General features: G+C 55.6%; 1 protein-coding gene across 7 annotated transcripts in view; it reads left to right on the forward strand.

Annotated features, from left to right (window-relative positions):
• HDAC5 (histone deacetylase 5) overlaps nucleotides 1-22,719 on the forward strand; it is a 92,925-nt gene that overhangs the window by 41,265 nt on the left and 28,941 nt on the right. For 3 of the 7 annotated variants that reach the window (XM_059726879.1, XM_059726882.1, XM_059726880.1), the window contains 5 exons: nucleotides 17,090-17,346; nucleotides 18,431-18,578; nucleotides 19,282-19,396; nucleotides 21,308-21,438; nucleotides 22,184-22,315. In XM_059726879.1, the coding sequence (XP_059582862.1) occupies nucleotides 17,090-17,346; nucleotides 18,431-18,578; nucleotides 19,282-19,396; nucleotides 21,308-21,438; nucleotides 22,184-22,315 (783 nt within the window). The remainder of the gene's footprint in view (nucleotides 1-17,089; nucleotides 17,347-18,430; nucleotides 18,579-19,281; nucleotides 19,397-21,307; nucleotides 21,439-22,183; nucleotides 22,316-22,719) is intronic. The other 4 variants (XM_059726881.1, XM_059726883.1, XM_019475679.2 and 1 more) reach the window with 2 other exon arrangements.

A 22,719-nucleotide genomic window follows, 5' to 3' on the forward strand; every position in this document is an offset into this window, starting at 1 on the left:
AAATCCCTGCAAGTGCCGGTTGGAGGGGTGACTTCCCCCTTCTCTCCCAAACCCCAGAGGAGTTGGGTATGCTTCTGCTGGGGAAATGTTAGAATTGCTGCTATTTACATGGAGGTATCATATAGGGCTCCTGCCCCAGAGGGCTGGTAGAGAGAGAGAGAATCTGCCCCAAGCAACTTCTAGCTTGGAGTGATGGGCAGAAACCAGGGCACCTGTTTTGCAGGGGGAACAGAGGTGCAATTGTGGGGCAGGTTTTAAAGGATTCAGTATGTACAGTGGGGTCCTTTTGTCACTGCAACAACACATCCAGCCCATGGTGACTCGCCCAGTGTGTCACTGCAGGAACCATGGCAGAGCCACAGGCAGAACCATGTCTCTCAGGTGGCAGGGCTGCACCTTGCTCACAAGGTTGCCTGCCTGCCCTCCTTCAATAGGGCTCTGCCTCTTGGTGTCATAAATGCTGGATCCCACGCCGTGCCTCTAACCCCCTGCCCTTTTGGCAGAATGGCCCCTCGGGAATGCCTGCAGTGGGGCTTGGACTGGACAAAGACGATTCCAGGAGTCTGGTTCACCCAGTGCTCACAGTGGGGTGCACCTGCTGCGGCTGCATCTTTTGGATTCCTGATCCACACCTATGTCGGCAAGAGGAGAGTCGGGCCCTCTCTGTCCCTGCCTTGCCCCCATCTCCACAGGTCCCTGGAAAGCCAGTGACCCCTGAAGCAGCTCTGACCTGTTCTCTGATTTCTCAGCATGTTCCTTGGAGCTGATCTTCATTGCAGCTCTGTGCCGATGTGCTCATGTAGGATGCTTTCGAAGGCCTGCCAATGCCTAAGAATACCAGGCAGGTATTTTTAGAGCCGAGTTCTAAGCTGCTTATCACTGCCAGCCTGGCATTAACACCCTGGAGCCAAGTGCTGCTCTAATCCAGCTCTGCTGCGGGGCCTGGCACATGGCAGGTTTTGCAGAGGAAGCCATGCTGGGGCTGTGTCCTGGTCCTGCCAGGTGCCTGGCACCCTTGGCCAGCTAGGGAGGAGGCATAGAACATGCACTCGGAGTGTGGCTGGAAGGGTGTTTCTTTTGGCCCTCGGGGGCCAGGTGGGGAGACGTATATTGGTGCCCCCATCTGTTCTGAACACAAGGGCCCAAGCATGCCCCATCTTCTGGGATCTCATGGCATTTTCTACCAGAGCGTGGCCTTGGCCTTCCCCACCCTGGCAAGGGGGTATCTATGTTATAGCAGCACCTCAAAATGCTAGGGCCCTGGTGCTATGCAGCGGGAAACGGCCCCTGTCCCAAAGCATTTAAAATCAAGCTGCATACAAGATGGGGAGCAAGGAAATGCATGGTGGTGGGGGAAGGGTGGAAATGGGAGGTGAAGGGACAAGCCCAAGGTCATGCAGATCACTTGTGGCAGAAGTGGGAATAGGTTTCTTCTCCAACCATCTCAGCGGGAGATTGCCAGGCTGAAACAACCCAGCCCTCGCCGAGTGAATGAAGGCTGTGGGGGTCTGATTTTCTTTTTGTAACCACGTGGAAAGGAGAAGAAGCTAAAGGACTGTGTTGGGAGTAATGGGGGTAAACTGAGCAAATAGATTGTGATAGGGGATCATAGGTTTGTGGCAGTGGTGCAGGCTCTCATATGGAGTAGGAGGCTTGGGAATTGGGTAGGTCTGAGATGAGGCTTGGTCAGTTTTATGAAGGGGATGATGTATCGCGGTGCTTGGGATGGCAGAGACTGGACTGGGGGACCTGGGAGGGCCTTGCCAGTCCTGTGCTCCTGTCTCCTAGGGCAAGGCTGCTGCTTTAAGCATTCACAAAGCTGTCCTTCATGTGCTGCCCCTCCTCCCCCACCCCAGCATCCTCCTTATTAGTTCAGTGCCTGCCAAACCATTCTAAGGCCCCTCCTTCACCCCGCCTAAGATGAGTGCCCATGCCAGAGGGTGGGGGCACCGATCTAACGGACTGGTTCATTTGACTCAGCCAGGTGCAGTGGTCCTAGTCTGAGAGAAACGGGCAGAGCTGAGAGGCTGCAGAGCCCCAGAACAGAGCTGGGAATGGTGTCCCTTGTCCTGCATCCCCCAACCTGGGTTGGTGGGTGGCAGCTCTCATTGAGCTTGGGGCATGTTGGGGTGGGATTCATTGTTGGCTTCTCACTTTTCCCTGGGTTGAGGAGCTCTGCCTTGGCCCTACCTCTAACTCCAGAGAAACTAAGTTGCAGAGCAGTGGAAGTAGAGGGAGCCTTGAAGGGGCAACTCTTCAGCTGAGGCAAGACAGACCAGGCTGTGTGGACCCTGGTGGATATGTGCTTGGTGATGTGACAGTGGAACTGGCCCTGAGGGGCCACTTGACCAAGGCTGGAGCAGACCTTAGCCTGGGCTGGAGGAGACTTGGGCTAAATTTCTGGTCCTGCCGGAGAGCATGGGCAGCTCTGCTCCAGCTCCACACTACCTCCTGCGGCTGTGGTGAGGTGCTTCTGCAGCCCCAGCCGTGAGGCTACCCCATGTCTCCCCAGCCCTCCATATGCCCCCCTCCTGCTGGTTCCTTGCGCTCCCTGGGGTACAGCACTGCCTTCGGGGTTACTTGGGATGCAGTGTTGTATAGCTGTGCTGGGCTGGCTGAGAAGCTGCAGCTTGAAGCATTGCAGCTTTGCACCTGGGCCAGACAGTTGAGCTACTAAACAGGGGCTCCCCCTGTGCCTACAGTGAGGGACTAAATGGCCCTGGGCCAGGTTCTGTTGCCACTGGTGTGGTGGGAGCGGTGTCGGGCCGACTGCCTATTCTAACATCCTGGCACTCTAGAGGTGCATCGGTCCAATATCAGATTGGCACCGATTTATAAAGAAAATTGACTGGTTCTGGAAATTAGTCTGACGTGGCTGAGAATTTGGCCGATAAATGCCCCATGCATGTGTGCAGCTGCAGCGCAGCACGTAGGCAGTGAGGAGCACAGCCCAGCAGCATGGAGAGCTGCGTGCAGCTGGTAAGTTTGTGGTGGAAGGGGTGTGGTGGGGGAGCGGATTAAGGCCCCCACGGTGAGGGAGGGAGTGGGGCTGGAGCAGGTGCTGCTCAGCCAGGGTGGGGCAGGCATGGGATGGAGTCACAGCTTATCTGGGGGGTGGCCCCTGCTGCTGTGTACACCCCAGGGGGTGGGGGCATGTGCCCCCAGACTTGCATGGGGTGGGCTGCAGCTGTGGGCTGGAGCAAGGGCGGTGCTGGGCTCTTCCCAGTGGGGCTGTGCTTGGGGTGGGTGGCAGTGGTGCTGGGAGGGGGCTGGGGGGCCTATGGTGAACTTTGGGGTGGCTGTAGCCCCCTACCGAGCACTGCTGCCACCTGCCCCAAGCACAGCCGGCCCAGCCCCTATCGGGAAGAGCCCAGCACAGCCCCAGCCCTAGCCCACCCTGTCCTTGCCCCGTGCAGATCTGGGGGCATGCGCCCGCACCCATGCCCTACCGGGGTGCATGCAGCAGCAGGAGCTGCCCCCTGGATGAGCGGTAGCTCTGTCTAGCACCCCACCCTGCCCCGCCCCGGCAGGGCAGTGCCTACCCCAGCCCCACTCCCTCAGCATGGGGCCTTGATCTGCCTCCCCACACACACCTTCCCTTCCCTCCCCTCTCCACTTCCACCATAACAGAGTTACCAGCTGCACGCAGCTCTTCAAGCTGCCAGGCTGCGTATCAAAAATCAGATTGGTATCAGCTGATGTGCCTCCTTAAAAATTGGCTATCGATATCGGCCCCCAGAATCTCGATCAGTGCACCCCTATAGCACTCCTCGCTCTGATATTGAAATGCTGTCCTGCTGGGCTCTCTTGAGACGGGCTGCTGGTTTACGGATGGGGGGAAAATGAAGCACAGAGGAACTATTAAGGCCAGGGGTCTTATGAGCTCCCATTTTAAGCACACATATAAATAAGCATCAGTGTCTGGGGCTCAGGACTCCTGGGCTCTAGCCCCACATCCCAGAGAGGGGGCTGCTATGAGGGGGCAGGACTCCTGGGTTCACTTCTTGGCTCTGCCACTGACTCACTCCCATGGTCTTGAGCCTTCCACTTTCCTGCATTGGCAGAACAGCAGGATTCTGGGGTGACTTGCTGGCTGTGTGCGTCCCTCCCTCTGCTGGCCCCAGGAGCTGGCGCCTGCCAGGTAGGAGCGTGTGCTGCTGCTTGGAGGAGGAGGGGATGTGTGAGGAAGAGAGCCTAGTTGGGATCCCTCCATGGGGGTGCTCTGCTCCCACTCTGTCATGGGAAGGGAATCTCCTCTGAGCCTGGGGCTCCTGCCAACTGTGCTGCCCTTCCACCCTCGGTCCTGGGAGCTGCTTCCGAGGGCGCTGGCAGCTGGTTGTTGTTCCTTCTTGGGAAGAATCGTGTGGTCTCCTTGAAGTGGGAAATTAATTGCTTGCAGCAGTGTGGAGCCTGACATCCCCTTGATACCAATTAAGTCAGGGGCTTCCTACCTATGTAGATTCCTCTCCAGAGAGACTGCTGCACCTGGGGAGTGTCCCCTGCTTTCAGGAGCTGCAGAGATGTCCCTGGGCCTTGCGCAGCAGTGGGATGGGCTGGGCCTGCACCTTCCTTGCAAAGAGATGGTAGCTTTGTAAGCTTGACCTCTGTAAAACAGTCCATGTTTCCTTCTGTGGAGAGGTGCAGCTGGGATTGAGAGCGGTGGCGGGGCTGGGGGTGGGGAAGATCTCCTGGTTATTCCAGTCCAGCAGGAGGTGCTGCAGGAGAGCCTGGCTGTGGGAGAGATCCATGGGTGGTGCAGTCTTAGGCTCTGCCAGCAGCAGGTGCTGTAGCAGGAGCTGCAGTGTTTGCTCAGAGTAGTGATGGGGGTAGGAGGGAAGGGATTGAAAGCCACTTCCACATAGTGATCCTTGGTACCATCTCTGGGCAAGAGCTCCCGACTCGACAAAAACACCAAAGTGCACAAAGATAAAGATAAGGGCACTTTTTGTTGCATGAAAGGAAAGTGATGCAGGGTCTCAATGGGGAACAGTTTAGAGCAGGGGATAGGCAACCTCCAGCAAGTGTGTACGTTAATGGCACGTGGAGACACTTTCCTCGGCATGCCAGGTAGTGTGCGAGGAAAATGTTTAAAAATGTATATATTTTTTTTTAAGCTGCTGCTCTGGTCTCAGCACTGTGGCAGGCACCAGGGGCACAGTCAGGAGCACATAGGCAGGGTTGCAGTCTGTGCGAATCATAGAAAGTTAGGGCTGGAAGAAACCTCAGGAGGCCATCTAGTTCAACCCCCTGCTCAGAGCAGGACCATTCCCAACTAGATCATCCCAGCCAAAGCTTTGTCTAGCTGGGTCTTGAAAACCCCCCCAGGATGGAGCTTCCACCACCTCTCTGGATAACCTGTTCCAGTGTTTTACCACTCTCTCCTAGTGAGAAAATTATTCCTAATATCTAACCTGAACTTCCCTTGCTGCAACTTGAGACTGGTGACAAATGCCAGAACAAGAAACACTGTGAACAATCTAGCTTCATCTTCTTTTGAACCCTCCTTCACGTAGTTGAAGGCTGCTGTTAAGTCCCCTCTCGGTCTCCTCTTCTCTAGACTAAATAAGTCCAGTTCCTGTCCTCATTAAGTGATGTCCTGCAGCCCCTTCTCCATTTGTCACCCTCTGCTGGACTCTCCAATTTGTCCACATCCTTTCTGTAGCAGGGGGCCCAAAACTGGACATAGTACTCCAGATGTGGCCTCACCAGTGCCAAATAGAGGGGAAGAATAATTTCTCTTGACATACTGCCAACACACCTACCAATGCAGCCCAGTATGGCATTAGCCCTCTTCGTAACAAGGGCATGTTGCTGGCTCATATTCAGTTTGTCTGCATTCTGCTGACCCCACTCCCTTTCCCTGGGCTGCGCCCTCCAGCCCGGCCTGGCCCCTGGAGGGGAGCTGCGAGTGGGTGAGGCTGGGGCCTGAAAAAGTGCTGTGGAAGGCTGCTATGCTGGAGGCTCCCAGCTGTCTTGGCCTTGAGCGCTGTTCCCAAGGGGCCCTGCAGCCAGGCCCTTGTACCAGGGGTGGCTCTGCCCCACTTACATTGTGACTGGTGCGCAGGGAGGCAGAATCCAGAGCCAGGAGCCCCCTGAGCCCAGTGTCCTGCCTCAGCCAGGCAGCATCCCCTCATGGGCTGGGTGGCTGTGGCCCATCCCTGTGGAGCTGTGTGGGCCATGCCCCAACTCAGGTGCTGTTGGGTGCCCCTGCCTGCCTGCCCACCTGCTGTGGCATGAATCTGTGGAGCCCTGGGGCAGCCCCCACTCTCCTTCTATTGCTGCTTTCCCAAGACGGGCTGGCCTGCCTGCAGCGCCTACCCTCTGTGCCTGCTTCTGTATGCCACCTGTCCCAGCACTTTGTGCCCAGTGGTGCTCTGCCTGGCTGGCATGGGATGTCCGTCTGCCTGAGCCCCGGGTGGGCCCTCCCTCCCAGCCCTGGGCCTGGGCACCCCCCAGCTCTGGGACTAGGGGAGGCCTAAGCACCCTGGCCATGGTGACTGCTACTGCCTTTGTCTGCCGGACGCTGCCCTGGACCAGCGGGCTCGAGCTACAGCTGGTAGTGGTGGGAGATATGGGTGGCGAGGAACCCACCCTCTTTCTCTGCCCTTTTTTCTCTCATCTTTCTCTCTTCTTTCTTTCCTTCTTTTCTTTCTTTCTCTTTCCTTTTTCTCTCCTTTTTTTTCTTCTTTCTCTCCTTTTTTCTTTTGTCTCTTTTCTTTCCTTTTTTTCTCTCTCATCACATGCTTAACAAAAAAACAGTACACGAAGAAAGATAGTATATGAAGTTTTATTTATTGTTGCCAGGTTTAGAATTTTTAGAAAACATGGTATTTACTGTAACAAAAAAGCAACATTTTATGATTATTAACTATATTAAAAAGCAGTGCGTACTGTCATGTACCCCCGGCATGCTGGCACTCTGACATCTTACAAGGTACATGCTGTGGTTTTTTCAACACTCCTTCCAAAAACATTGCTTACCTCTGCTTTAGAGTATGGGCTGTTGGCCTTGTTCTCTGTGCTGGGGCTTTTGGGCACAGGCTCTCCAGAGCTCCATGCGTTAACTGCAGTTGGAAAGCCAGGCTGTGTGCACAAATGCAGGGATAGTAAGGCAGGACTCCTAGGCTCCATTTGCAGCTCAGGGCAGGGAGCATTGCTGGTGGGTTGGAGGTTCTGTCTCTTCGCGCTCCCCAAAGTTGTTTTTTTTTTGCGCCTCAGGGCGAGCGTCTCCCCTGTCCACCTTGCACAGTTGTGAGTGGGTGACTGCGCACCCTGCATGTGGAACAGAGTGATGCATCTTCTTGTATGCCGAGCTCTTCTGACACTTCAGTGGAAGTCATTTTTCTATTATTATCTATCCAGCTGAGGGGTGTGCATGCATGTAGGGGTGAGTTCTTTTCCCTGGAAGAAGCTCCTGGCAAGTGCATTTGAGGGCATTGGAGTTGGTGGAGCTCCAGAATCACCTGTTTTCCCAGGGGGCAGCTGGCTCTGTGATTGGTCAGGATCTGTCCCTACAGCCCTTCCTTCCTCACTTCCTTGAGACCTTCCCCATCTCAGCAGCCTTTCCTGTCCCTGAGGGAGTCTACCAGTTGGGTGTCTCAGCAGCAGCCAGCCCTGCTTTGCCTGCAGCCTCTGGCCAGCACTGTCCCAACTCAGGGAGCCCAGGCTGGCCTGGGGTAGCCCCATGGCAGTTTGCCACCACTCCTCCCCACCCCCAAACAGTGGTTTGCTTCCTTGTTGGTTTTAGGAAAGCTATTTCTCCCTCCAAGCTCTAGCAGGTTTTGGTGGAAGGGCCTGAATTTTCTCTTGTCCTGCACCTAGTGTCATTGGTTATGTCCCTATGCTATTGCCATGATCATCTGGTGGTGTTTAACACTCACTCTGTACTGGTAGGGCACCAGCACTCTTGGCCTCTTGTGCCTCTCTCCCACTCTCTTCAGGGTAAAGCAGGAGTCACACTACTGGCACAACTGCTAGGGGCAGGAGAAGGATCAGGCCTTTGAGGTATAAATACACAGAGCATTTTGGCGATGACAGCCATGAGCCATGGCAGCCAAACCAGAGGCTGGCAAACTCCAGACACTGGGGAATTTTGAGGTGGGTTATGAAACTCCTGAAATAGAGTCCATGCAGTGCAGAGCTGCCTCCTTTCCTCTCTACCCCCTTACAGCTTGGGAAATGCCTTCACTGTGGCAGAGTGGCCTGGGAGCAGGGGCTTGGGGAACATATTCAGTTCAGCCTGTGCGGAGGGGTGTTTGGGAGGCAACATAGAGCTTCTGCAGCTGCAGTCCAGCCAGGATGCGGGGGTCAGCTGATCTGTGCCAGGCACTGCTGGACACCTTGCTGCCTTCAATACATTTATCCTTCCCTTCCTTCCAGCCTTTGAGGAGCAGGAGCTGCTGCCCTGATTCCCAAAGGTGCCAATTTCGTATCCATGGGGTTTAGGCACCTAAATACCTGCAAGGATCTGAGTTTATGCGACTCAACCCAACTCCTAAGGGAAATCTGTCGCAGGACAGGTAGCTGCACTGATATCTCCCCAGAGACATGTTGCTTTGCAGCTGCATCCCTGCTTCAGTCAGGATACGTGCTTGTTGCACATGAAGGCGATCCTGAGGATGTCTCCAGCTCACTAATGAAGCCGTGACCTTGCAGGATTTCACCCTGGCTTGCCTGAGACCAGGAAGGTTGCTGGGCAGCTGAGGCCCATGTCTCTTCAGCTTGCCCGTGGTGGGTAGTGGAGCCAGTGAGATTAAAACTAGCTCTGATGGGTGTGCATAGGCCTCAGACACACCTTGAACTCCTCTGCCCTGAGCACAGTGCTTCAGAACAGAGCATAGGAGACCTTTGACCAGCAGAGCCCAGAGCTTCCCCCAGCAGCACAGATGCTACCAGAACTGTGGGCAGATCATCTTCTGACTCACCTGGGGATAGTGCTAGTCCCTGCCTTGATCATGACCCACTAGGGCTGGAGCCCTGGATTAGAAGCTTGTCCTGGTGTTCAGGGTGGAGGGTAGTAGAGAGATGCCAGCAGATGTCTGGTATTGACTTGGATGGGTCCCCCTGTTCCCCTTCCCCCTACCTGGTTACTGATGGGTCAGGGAACATGGCCTTGCAGCTGGAACCCTCGACTAGACTCTGGAGACCAGGGGGGCATTCCCCTTCTCTGGCTTTCCTTCCTGTGTGCCTTTGGGCATGTCACTGATTCTTTCTGGGCTTGAGTTCTGCACTGGGGCAATAACACTCCCTTTTTGCCCATTGTCTTCTGCATTTACCTAGGAGGCTTCTTGAGGCAGGGCTGATATATCAATAATCACCTGATGGGTGGGGTAGGGGCATGAATCTACCTGTCACTGCTTCAGCCCTATGGCGCCTCCCTGAGGCTATGGCTGGCTCCCCTCCCCCACTCCCAGTGCGAGATGAAGCAGGAGATGGCTGAGGGCAAGCGTGCTCTTTGCTGTCACACCCTTGGGAAAATGACTGGGTGTGTGTGGAAGGCATGGACCTGGGTGGATCATCTTCCCCAACCACAAACTCCAGCTCTTGTATTTTTGCCTGGGTCTAATTGGAGCTGGCAGCAGAGAGCCCTGTTCCCACCCTTTCTAGCACTCCTTGGGGCTTTGCAGTGGAATTTGCTCCCCTTTGCCAGGGGGTTGGCATTTGTCTTTCACAGACCTGGGCACCCAGATCCGGATCATGCTGCATCTCAGAAGTGTTGGCAGTGACAGGAAGTGACAAGTGAGCTATGGAGGAAGTCCTACTGCAAGCATGGCAGGGCAGGTGCTGAGATCCACCATTCAGCACTGTCCCTGTCTGCAGGGTGGCAGCCCATTGCAAGACTGCAGTAGGGAAAATGCCAGACAGGGGTATCCAGGACAGTGTGCACAGCCCCTGTTGCCCAGCAGCCCTCACACTTCTGGTTTATGGCTTCCCCCAGTGCAAGTGAGGAGGAGGATGGCAGAGCAGTGGACACCTGGGACCTCCTGAGAGTCACTTTTCTGCCCCTCTGGCTAAGGGGAAACTATGGAGCAAGAACAAGACCTTCCTCTCCCTGCACGGAGGTCAACAGCACCCTCTGGGGAGCTGGGATGTGACTCAGGCTTTTCAAGCTCTTTACTCTAAATTCTGTGCTACAGATCTGGCTCCTGGAGCTCGAGGAGCTAATGCTGATTTTTTTGTCCCTTGCTCCCAGGCCAATGACTATGTTGTGTTAAGATGTCTGCCTTGGGTACCAGTCTGGTCCTATCTCTGATGGCTTTCTCGCCTGTCAGGTGCTGCTACTGCATCTGTGCCAGGCAGTTAAACACCTTTGTGGGTTGGAGCTAAAGGGCTTCTGCTCTGTAGCAGATCAGGGATTTGAATCTGCATCTCTGGGGACATGGTGGTGGGGTCTTGGGTCCACTCTGCGCACAAGTTTGGGTTTCGGGGCAGCAGCTCTGATCTTTGCAGCTGTGCCATGGGCAGCTCCCCTGCTGGCTCCCCACCACATGTGACCTGCTACTGGCTGGCCCGCCCCAGCTCTCCCCACAGAGCCCAGCTGGGGTCCTGGCTATCTTCCTGCCTGGGTGTGTTGTGCACTCTGTTGCTGGCCAAGTTGTGCATCCTCTTGCCAGGAAAAAGCCACTTCTGAGCAGGACTAAGTGCATGTTTGGCTGGGGCCGAAGCACCCCAGGCTCCCCCCTCAGTCCCTCCTATATCTCTTCTTCTGCTGCAAGGGCCACTTCTTCCAGCTGAGGCACTAATAGGCTGTGCAGATCTCACTATTAGCTCTGTTGGTGGAAGTGGTATAGTACTGTTTAGCCTGGTGCTCTGCCTAGGGTATATCAGTGCCAGCATGGCACTATGCCGACAGGATTAGCTTGCTTCTGGTACCTGAGCTAGGTTGGGCATTTCTGCCTGGTGCTGCATACATGTACCCAAAGGTAGACTTACTGCTGGGACTCCCTTTATAGCAGCTCAGAGCTCCTCAGTCTGGGTTCAGCCTCACAGCCCTAGGGAGGCAAGGCAGCAGGATTACTGCTGTTGTATTGATACCTGCCAGGGGCAGGGACTTGGTCAAGGTCACACAGGAAGTTGTTGGTAGAACAGGAGATTGAACCTGGGTCTCAGAGGCAAGTGCCCTGACCACTGAGCCCTAATACCTCTCCTTTTGCTCAGAGGTGATTAGCCGGGTTAGCCTGAAGCCCGTGAGAAGGTAGGGCAGGATGGGACCTTTGCCTCACCCTCTTGCTGAGACCCAGGAGCCAAATGCTGCTCTCTTTCCCCTCCCTATATTTACAGCCTGACGAAAAGCAGAAGGGCTGGGACCCCTTGCAGGATTCCCCTTCCACCTCAAGGGCCAAACTGCAGTGGGCCTGGTTCTCCTGTTACTCATGGCTGTGCGTCTCCATTGGCTTTGGGCTTATTCATGATTTAAAGTCATAAATACAAAAAGGGCCTGCACATGCCTTTGCCTTCCCCTTCCCACCCCAATGTTGCAACAGAGGAGCTGGGGGCAGGCTTTTCTCTACTAACATTTCCACTCTGGGGATCCCCTGTTTCCACTAGGGTTGCCCCATGTGCAGCCCTCCCAGGGAGGAGGGTGGGGCAGGCACTGCCTTGCAGCTGGGTGTGGGTTTATTCCTTAGCAGGGGAAATGTGCAGTGTGATATGCCTTGGTCATGACTCACATCGGCTTTGCCTTGGTGTCAGTAGCTGCGCAGGGCCTTGCTTGCCCAGGGTGCTTGCATGCATCTGGACAGGGAGCGGTGGGTGCAGCTTTCCTGCCATGTGCCCCCCACCAGGGCTGCAGGGGAGGGGAGAAGCCCTAGTTCCCCTTGCAGGAGAGATGCCAAGGCTGGAGCTTGGTTTGCCACACTGGTACATCTCTTGGTGCCCTGGGCCTGATCGTTGGCTGCTTTTCCCAGGCTGTTCCTCCCAGGTGTAGTCTGGAGTGTAGGGGTAGAAGTGGCAAAGCACCTCCTGGATTCTGGGCTGCTCTGGAAGTTGAAGCAGCCCCTTGCACAAGTGGGAGGGGCTCAAAATCAGGGTACCCCTTCCCACCCTGATGACAGGGCTGGTGTAGGCTTCCCTGCAACATGGGGCATTGTCTTGGGGCCAGTGCAACCCTGTTTCTGGGCCTTGGTTGCCACCCTCTGGCCTGACTTGTGAGTCGGGCCTGAATGTAAAGGGGGAAGCAGACTGAGGGGAGCTACAAGTGTGCATACCCCATGGGTGTAATGGGCAGTAAATTGAGCACAGCTGGAAAAAATGCACATTGGCATGCATGCACACATGCCTGCACCATACAGAAAACTGAGGCTGTCTGAAAAATGCTCATGTGCCCCCACATGCACATGTGCCCATGTGCACTCATTTAGTGTGTAGTAAATGCAGGATAGGTAGAACTGCACCTGTATAGCTTCCCCGTGTTGCGTAAAATGTACAATAGGTTGAGGATACTTGGTAACACACACATGTACCTATGTATGTACATGGAGAAATGTGGCGACATGCACCCCCCATCCCCCAGTGTGTGTGCTGTGCAGTTCAATGCAGCTTACAGGGAATGCAGGCATGCAGCCCCACACCACAGCATTCTCCTCGCTGAGATTTTAGTCAGGCCCCATGGTGACTGAATGCTTCAGAGGGGTATCATCAGCTGCTTCTGCTCCTCCCTCTGCCGATGGCATGCTGGCACTAGAGATGTGTTGCGGTCTTGTCTGCAGATACCTCTGGCATGCCAATCAGTGTTGCAGCTACGGGGGAGTGGGGGGCATGGGTTGGGGTAAGGTGGGGGTGAGGCTAGGGCATGGGGTATTGCCTGGAGACTCATTTGACTTGATCAATCGATGTGTTGGCAGAGTGACATCCATCTGTCTGTCCATCCTCGCAGCCGCACGTCAGTGTCAGGATGTCTTGAAGGATGACCCATGCTGGGGAGCAGGGAGTATTAGTATTCTGGGCTGCTCCCCCCCCACGCCCTCTCCACCGCCCCCAACTTCCTGTTTGGATTAGAACAGGTTGTTCATTGGAGTGCGGCGGCCCTGCTGCTCGCATACAAATGGGGCTGCGTCTGCCAGGCAGTTACTCACGGCTGCAGCGGGAGCGCGGATTCATTCATCTGCAGCGCCGGCAATGCTTGGCTCTGGGGGAGAGGCTGTGGCAGTGTTTGGAGCTAGGGCTGGGACTTGGTCCTCCTTCCTTGAATTGCAAAGGTCCCCGAGTGCCCAGGGAGAACAGTCCAAGGGCAGTGGTCTGCAGGAAGCACTGAGGGCCAGGGCATAAGGCATGGATTGGAGCCTGGATGCTTGTCTTCCATACTTGGCTCTGTGACAGTCTCTTCAGTAGGCACTAAGAGGCATGGACCGGGGGCCCAGATGCCTGGGTACTGTTCTTTCTCTACGAAGCCTTGAGCAAATGAACAAGGCTGCAGTTTCTGGGGTTCCAGCATGTGACCCCAGGGCCTGGCTTTCAGAGTCACTTAACGCTTCCTGCCAGGGTTGCCTGACACGGGTACCTGGTCTGGGTTCTGCCCCTGGACCCAGTGCTAGGTTGCCAGGTGGCTTTGGGCAAATCTCTTCCATGGTGAGTGCCTCAGTTTTCCCCTATACAATGACCCCCAACCTCCCTTGTTGATTACTGTGAGGCTGAAGAAGAGCTGCTTCAGACTGGTGATATAGTTGTGTGCAAGGCCCCTCAGGCCATGCAGATCCCCCTGAAGGAAACTGGCTCAGGAAACACCTTCCCCAGGGTTTACCAAGACCTGTGTCACCTTGAACGCTTTGGGGAAGGGGTTACTTCCTCTTTGCTTCAACCTCTTGTACCCATATCATGCCCTTTGCCTCAAAGTGCTTTCTTCTGGTGGGCTGGGGGAGGGGAGACCCCAAGACTTGGCTTGGGGAGTGGGTGGTAGAATCAAGAATGGTCCCCCAGGGCCCTGGTAGCCAGTGTCCTGTTCTTACCATTCTGCTGCACTATCAACTTGCCACACCAGGGAGAGATCCCAAGGGGATGTGGAGCCTGTGGCCCCAGCAATGCTGGGTCCCAGCTAGGAGTGACTGATCCTGAGGAGGCCTTGTTCATCTGCTTCTGCTTACTATCTCATGCTGGCATCATGCTGCCCAGCTGTAGTGCAGAGAGCAGCACTGCTGGGAGCACAGAGCCTACCATATCCGAGCACTCACCCGACCTCTCAAGAGGGCTGTGCAGCCCACCCAGAGCTCCATGCTGCTACAGCTACTCTGCCCCCAGCACTTGAGGCATCCAGGGGGTGTCTGCTCTCCACTGCAATCACAGCCACCACAGCATGGACACGGCCTGCATGCTGAAACCCATGAATGAGAAGCAGCTGAATATCCTGTATAGGGGGCTCACTCCCTCTGCTCTCAAGACCACAAGCTGGAGTGATACAGCTACATCTTCCCTGTGTGCCAGGGAAGTGCTGTTGCCCTGGTTTCACAGATAGGGAAACTGAGGCGGGGGGGCATGATCACACAGCATGGAGGTGTCCTTGGCTGGTCCTGTCTCTTTGTGCTCAGCACGTGACCTTGTGGGTGGAAGCATGGTCTATCTGTAGGCATATGCACAGGATAAATAAAGTTTAATGCAGCCCATCAGTCACTACATATTTAACAGCAGCACCTAGGTGATCATTGGCAGTCAGGGCTCCATGTTGCACACATGCAGGAGCTTGCAGTCTCAGTAGCTTGGGAAGGGAGAGAGAGGTGAAGTGACTTGCTCACAGTCATGTAGGAGGTCAGGGTCAGAGGGGGACTAGGGCCCAGGTGTCCTAGTGCCATCTTGTGTCACTGCTAGTTTTCCCCTCAGTTAGTGATGCCTTATATGTGCTTGGTCCTGGGCAGGGATGTAGGGCCCTGTTGTACACAGACCCAGATATTCTGATGTCTTGTGTTTTTCCCCATATGTGGCTGCAGTGCCAGTGTTTTGGGAAGGGAGTTCCCCCATGCAACTCATCTCCTTGGATCTAGGGAAGCAGCCGTGGGGGAAGACTGTGAAAGCAGCCCTGCCTTGGGCATGAACGTTGGTTGCCCTGTTCCATCACTCATGCCCTCTGCCATCTTGAGTGAGTCATTGCAATCACTGGATTTTTAAAGGGATTTTGGTGCCCAAGCCCCTTTGCTCAGAGTGGGAATTTGGTGCCTAAACACTTGAACAACATGGTTGTGCCCCAGTACCCTGGGTTTAATGAGGTTGTGAGAGAGTGCCTCCTCCACATTGCCAGGATGGAGAGGGGCACAGGGAACAGGCCACAGAGGAGTCTTTTTCCTCGCATCTGGCCCAGGCAGGATTCTCCTGTCTCACATGTTGTGTGGCACCTCAGCAGAGCTGGCACGGGGCCCTGCCTCACTGAGCTGATAGCATGCTTGCACCTGCTTGGCCTGGGTGTAAGCAGTGCTGCTGGGTGTGAGGCTGTGGGGTGGAATGGGGCCTCCTGGCTATCCCTCCCTAACAGTTGCAATGCCAAGGAGATGGAGGTAAAACATTACCACATCTCAAAGTGACCCCACCCTGCCCTCCAAACCAGGCTCATGAAGATTTAATTGCCCCAGGCTTTCAGGGGAAACTGAGGCATGGAGTGCCCATCGCCCAAGGTCTGCAGGGAAAGAGGCTGCTGGGGAGTTCAGCTTTCCAGCAAGAAGAGATCCAGCAAGGGGACCTGGTCAGCAGAGGACCACTCTTCTCTTTTCTCTCCTCCGTCATGTCCTCTGCATGGTTCTGGGACTCTTAGCAGCCCTGTTTCCCAGCACTCCTCTTCCTGTTCCCTTCAGACCTTCCCTCTCCCCCCTCCTTCCCCGGCCCTGTCTCTCTCAGAACAGCTGCTGTTTGGCTCTGTCTATATTTAGCGCTGCCTCTTATTTCCCACCTCTCTGTGTAATTACAATAAAGCTGCAGGGGGGCGGAGGAGCCTCTTCTAAAGACTTCTTGGCCTGAGCTCAGCAGGAGGGGCTGACCCCACCGGGCACCCCCACCCCAGGCCATCGGGCTGCCCCAGTACCCTCCCATCTGCCCCTGGCAGGGTGGCTGGGGCCTAGGCATTGAGCGGGGGTGGCAGGCTTGTGTCTGTGCATGTTAATGAAGGCGCACGTGGTTTTACAACAGGCTGGGAAAAGAATCGGGGGTGTCAGCAGCTGAGTCACCCGCAGGCCAGGCTCATTCAGAGTGTGCCAGAGCGCCCAGTGATTCACGTCTGCTCCCGGCATGGCCATGCCAGTGGGGCCTGGGGACCACAGGTGGCAGGCAGCACACAGGCCGTGGCTGATGGTTACCTCCCTCTGGCATGGACACAAGTGCCAAGGCCTGGAGCACTGGCCTTGCCTGGCCTCATCAGTTCTAAGGGGGATCATCAACCCCTTCCCTGGGACTGGCAGGGGGACCAACCCCTGGGCCCTGAACTCTAGGCTCAGATTGCTTCCCTGGATGTCAGTAAGGGTGCAGTCAGGAGGTGATGCTGCATTGTGTACTTGATACCTGACCCTACAGCAGTGGCTGAGTGGTGGGGTCAGCACCTCCTGACCTGAGGCTCTGGGCTCCTCCTGACCTGTGATACTGGGGCAGGGCAGGGGACATAGTAAGGATTGGAGATGCTTCGTGGTGCCCCCTTTGACGACTGGGGACCAAGAAGTCACCCTGCTGGCCACTGACCACAGGGCCTTCACTGCTCCTGCAGAACAGCACCTGCCAGGGCCCAGACTGGATGGATTAGCAGACCAAATGTTGGCGGCACCCAGTGAGTCCTAGTTTGTTTGCAGCCCCGATCCAACCTCTTGCTTAGGGAGCAATCTCCCACAGCAGATCAGGAGTCCCTGTTGACAGAACAGTGAGACAAGGCTTGGGGCTAGATCATGGGGACAGTTGAGGGGGAGGTGATTCTTGGGTCCTCAACAGAGAAGGAGGGAGGGCGGGAAGGAGACCTGCCAACTTCCAGATCCTGGTCATTTTTCTTGGCCCTGGTTTAACTATAGCCCTCTGGGATGCTGTGTCCAGCAGGCTCCAGGCTGCACTCTGGCCCCTGGGATGCAGTTGGCCTCTGCTCCCCCACCCCCCCAGTGGACACAGTCCCTGAGGCTTGGCTCTGCTTCCTCCCCAGCAGTCGACGTGAAGCCAGCGCTGCCTGTGGCCATGCCGAACTCCTCCTGCAGTAGCATCCCAGTGGACCTGCGGACGGAGGCCCGTGCCAGCCTGCCCAGCGTGGACCCCACGGTGCGGGAGCAGCAGCTGCAGCAGGAGCTGCTGGCCCTGAAGCAACAGCAACAGCTGCAGAAGCAGCTGCTCTTTGCAGAATTTCAGAAGCAGCATGAGCACCTGACCCGGCAGCATGAGGTCCAGCTGCAGAAGCACCTCAAGGTGAGGCTCCCTATGGCTGGACCTGCCAGCCCTTTCTACAGCCCGCTTGCTGCCTCTTTGCTACCCTGTGCTGTGACAGCTGGGGTGGAGGCCCTGTTATAGCTCCTGAGCTAAGTAGGCTTGGGCCTGGGTAGCCCTTGAAGGGGAGTCAAAGGGTTGTAGGGAACACACTACTGGCTGGCCTCCATCTCCTGGTTGGTTCTGGGGCCAGTTGTCTCTGAGGAAGGCGTGAGATACCACTGAGTGTTCAGCAGTGACCTGAGCAGGGGGGTGCTTTTCTTTTTGAGCCAGACCTGAGTTATGACATTGATGCAAGTTCTATTGTGAGTTTATGTCCTGAAGCATTGGTCTGTCTTCCTCAAAGCTCCAGCTCCTGGTGTCACATGGTTAGGTGAAAATCTTGACTTTATTTGGAAGTCCAAGCCATCTTCCTTCCACCCACTCTGGCAAAGCCAGGCTGTGCTTGGCAGGACAGTCTAAGTTAGCTTTCCCAGCAGCCTTTGTGGCTGAAGGTGGTTGAATGGAGCTGTGCTGAGATTCAGTTGCCCTGCATTGCTTGTGGCTTCTTGGTGTCCTAGCCATTCCTGGCTGTACCTCTTGGGAAGCCGGCACTGACAACGCAGGCTGAGTCTCTTAGGATCTTCTAGGGCTTCAGTTCACCCCCTCGCTCCCTTCCTGACCTCAGGAAAATCATTGGCACTGCCTCCCCCATTTTCCACCTCAGGTAACCTAGCCAGGTGGCAGGGAAAAGAGCTGGGAGCTTAGTGCTACCTCCAAGCTGCAACAGTCTGCTGCAAGGGCCTGTTACACCACCAGCTCTGCCACTGGCTGGCAAGGCTCAGCCTGGCTCAACCTTGCCTCCACCCTGAAGATGGGGAGGTTGCTACTAGCATGGCCTTATTCTTCATTGGCTTCCAGTACCCATCACACTGCGAGCCCCAGGGCACTGCAGCCCATGGGCTGGTGCTGTAAAATACCTGGTGGCAAAAGGTCAGGATAACCTGGATCCCCCATCTAGCTTTCTTTCCCCCACCCCCCCATAGACATCCCCCTGGGATCACATTGATTGGGCCCTTTCTCCCAGCAGCAGCAGCAGGAGATGCTGGCGGCAAAACGGCAGCAGGAGCTGGAGCAGCAGCGCAAGCGGGAGCAGCAGCGGCAGGAGGAGCTGGAGAAGCAGCGGCTGGAGCAGCAGCTCCTCATCCTCCGCAACAAGGAGAAGAGCAAAGAGAGTAAGAAGTGAAGAAGTGCTAGTGAAGCTGGGGCTGGTAGAGCCAGCGCTTCCTGCCCCAGCTTATTTTTGCTTGTACTTTTGTCCTGGTTGACCACAAGTCCACATTATTTTTTGAACTATGCCTGGCCAAGCCCAAAAAATCAGGCCATTTACCAGATAGGCCCAGTCTGCCCAGGACATGCGAGGCTGAGTCTGCCACATGGGCACCCAGCTGGAAGCTCCAAGAGAAAAGGGGAAGCAGTGCAAGGTGGAGCCTGCCCTCATCTTTGGTGTGGGTGGGAAGACTTGGGAGAGCTCAGCTGTCAGCCTGCAGTGTGCTAGGCCTGAGGTAGAGTGTTACATTCTGGGAGATGGTAGCAGTGGTGGCCTGGGTGGGACTGTGGCCTGTGGCAGGGACATGTTTTGTATCTGCCTTGGCTTTGGGTTATGAGATGAAGAGATCTAGTTCTGGTGCCTGGCTTGGAGCTAGGTTTAAATAAGAGCCACCCTGCGGGGGTTGTGACCACCTCCCTCTTTGCCAGACTTGGCCAGGGGGCATTGGTGATTCAGCCCTGGCCCATTCACTCCTCAGCCCAGGAACCAGCTGAAAGTGTCAGCATGTGCTCTGCCAGGAGGGCTGGAGAGCCTTGCCCTGGGGGCTGTGCTCAGGGCAGGGTGGCTGGCCTTAGACTAGCCCATGGACATGTCCTGTGTGTCTACAGGTGCCATCGCCAGCACAGAAGTGAAGTTGAAGCTTCAGGAGTTCCTGCTCAGCAAGTCAAAAGAGCCGATAGCAGGCAGCCTCAACCATTCCCTCCCACAGCACCCCAAATGCTGGTAGGTGCCCAGTGGGCACAGCAAGCCTCTTCTCACCAAGAGATGAGGGCGGGTGGAGCAAGTGGCAGGTGAAGTGGGTCAGGCCTCTCCTCACAGGAGCCTGCCCTCATGATTGGCACAGGGCTTGGATCCAGTGTTGCAGTGGCTTGTTCCTGACTTTGCAGTGGGGTGTGGTTCAGTGGCTGGAGCTGGGAGTCAGGACACCTGGGTTCTCTGCTTTGGGGAAAGAGTGTGGTGGGATGTGAGTCACTTAAAGCTTCTGAGGGGCAGAGCTGGGGGGTTGAATCCAGGTCCTGATTCAGTTCCTTTTGCAAGCCATAGGAGTTACATGGCCTCCTAGGGCTCCCTGTCTTTCCAGGCTAGGTGAGGCCTGCCTGGTGAGCGGTGGGAACTTGCTGCAGGTTACATACAGGCCATGTGTGTTCTGGTGTGTCCGTGAGTGTAGTTCCCCATAATGGCACTCTGAAGGCATGGGGATGCAAGGAAGTAATGGGAAAGCAGGATCAAGACAGTTGGGCTGCAAGCTGTTTCCTGGGCCTTCGCTGCACACAGAAGGGGGCGGGGGGAAGCCTGGTGGATGGCTCTGACATCAGCCTTCGTCTCTGGCTCAAGGCACAGCCTGGCACACTCAGTGGCTAATTGCATTGGACTGACCTGGTCCACTTCCTGAGCTGGGGATGCTTAGGGTGTAAATCCACTTAGCCAGCTCAAGCAGAGCCTAGGTTGGCTGCTACTGCCTATCTGCTTCCTCCCTCCCTCCCTCCTCCTTTGCACTCTGAGCCCTTCCTCCCTGTGAGTCCCTGATTCTGCCCCCATCTGCATGGTCTGAGTGCAGTGGAGCGAGGGCTCTGATCACCCAGGACCCCTGGGATCCTACAGAAGCTGTTAAACCCCAGTCTAGCCTTGATGCTCTCCACGGCTGCTCTGTGGAAGGAACTGGGCCTGCCACCATCATAAGAGGAGGTGGGGTGTTGGGAGGAGGCATTTGTAGCCGCCAGGCATGGGGAGAGCCTGGCATGGTCTGGGATTGGAGCCAGGGCTGCCCTGGGTTTTTCACTGTGACTCTCATCCATGTCACAGCCTTGGCTGGAGCCAGCTGTGTCTGCTGTGCTCTTGGAGGTGGACATTGATAGCCATGTGCACTGGACCTGTTTCTCCTGTGTGCTTTTAATGACACTGGGGAGGTGATCAGGTGGTGACAGGGGATCAGAGGAGCATGGGCCTGGCAGGTCACTTCTACTCATCCCCCTGCCCCAGACAGAAGCAGCTATGTCTAAACCAGCTCAGTGGAGTGCATGTCCAGCTGCTTTTAAGCACTGCCAGTGAAGGAGACTCCCCAGCCTCTCTAGGGATCCTGTCCTGGTGCTGCACCACTCTGAATGAGAAGGTTCTTCCTCATATCCAACTTGAAAATGCCCTCTTGCAATTAAGCCCATTATTTCTTGTCCTGTCCCCTGTAGACTCAGAAACAAGGCCCTCACCATCCTCTTTATAGCCACCCTTCAGGTATTTCCAGACTGTTATCAAATCCCATCTCAGCCTTCTCTTCTCTTGGCTCAATAATCCCAATTTCTTCAGCCTCTGATCTTGTGCTATGCTTTCTAGGCCTTTAGTTGTTCTTGTTGCTCTCCTATGAATACTTTCCAGCCTGTCTATGCCTCTGCTGCCAATGAGGGAGCCTGGGCTAAATTGTGTCTTAACCTGGAGTTTTCGGGGAGGGAGAGCCATGTGGGTCAAGAGTATGGGCCAGGTTGGTTCCCCTTCTCCATGAGGGCCTGACTGATGGAACTAGGACCCCAATAGGACTGTGTTGCACAGTAGGCTGCCTGACTCCCCAGATGCCGCCTTGCTACATGGGGGCAGCTAAGGGAGAGGGTCTCCCTCATGGCTGTGCCTGCCGTGTCTCTGCAGGGGAGCCCACCACACCTCGTTGGACCAGAGTTCCCCTCCCCAGACAGGAAGCCCGGGAACACCGCCATCCTACAAACTCCCCTTGCTTGGCACCTATGACAGCAGAGACGACTTCCCGCTTCGGAAAACAGGTGAGTCTTACTGCAGGGTGGGGAGGGCAGGGAGTCAGATGGCTGGATGCCTGCCTGAGATGTGGTGGGAGGGTCACAATCCAGCAGTCCTGGTGCAGGTGTCACAGTGACCCATCACAAGGGCTACAGTCTGAGTGAAGAGGTCAAGATCCAGCAGACTGCAGAGACTAGATTAACTCCTGTGTCCAGTGGGAGGCACAGTTGTTGCTGACATGGCTTCATCATAGCATGCAGAAGGCTGTCATTACTTGTACAGTGTCTAACAGTCAGCTTCCACCAGAGCTTGGTACACTGGGAGCTGGGCTCATTTGGAGAACTAGCTCCTCCCTAGGGCCACAAAGCCCAAGGCACAGAAAGCCCAGCTCCTAGGTACAGAGCTCCATGCTCTGTTAAACACCAGATTGTATCCCACAGCAGCTACTGAGCAGTCATCAGCAGAGGATCCCTGAGGTCCTCCTTACAACCCTGAGTTGGATTTGAACCTGCAGCCCAGAGGCCCCAGGTTCAGTCAGAAGGCAGGACTTCTACAAGTGGGTGATTCTGTTTTGATGAGAGACCCAGCTGCCACCCACCCATAGCTCACCCCTGGGAGCCAGGGCACCTGCTGTGAGCCAGGCCAGGGGTGGGTGCAGGGCCAGATATATGGCAAAGGCTGGCAGGACAAAGGAAGAGGAGGAGGAAAGTGGTTGAGGGTATTGGATGGGGGGCATCAGAGGGTTAATCCGGCTTTCCCTTGTCTCTCCAGCCTCCGAACCCAATTTAAAAGTGCGCTCACGGTTAAAACAGAAGGTGGCGGAGAGGAGGAGCAGTCCCCTGCTGCGCAGGAAAGATGGGACCGTCATCAGCACGTTCAAGAAGAGAGCAATCGAGATTACAGGTGAGCAGCAGGCACAGGGGTAGCAGGGCATGGGCCCTGACCACAGAAGTTTCTGGGTGGCACCCTCAGGGCCCCATGATTGCACAGGGCTTTCTCCAGATTGACAGGATCCTGCAGGTGGCCTGTGGTTCCATGGGCTGAGAACCTCTTGAGGCTACTGTGAGATCTGTGCTCAGGCTGGAGGCGATGGGCTCCAGGTGGCAGAGGGCCTTGTAGATGGAACATTAGGCTAAGCATCCAGATTCCTGGGTTCTCTCTGCAGGTGATTTGCTTTAGTGGCAAGTTGCTTTCCCTGCCCATGTCTCTGTTTCCCCATCTGTAAAACAGGCAAGGTGATGCTGATGGGTCTCTGTGGTAGGCTGTGGGGTCTCTGTGCAGACTAGGGGCCAGTGTTCTGAATCGTT

Source organism: Alligator mississippiensis, chromosome 4 (assembly GCF_030867095.1).
Source record: "Alligator mississippiensis isolate rAllMis1 chromosome 4, rAllMis1, whole genome shotgun sequence".
In the NCBI taxonomy this organism is placed as follows: Eukaryota; Metazoa; Chordata; order Crocodylia; family Alligatoridae; genus Alligator; species Alligator mississippiensis.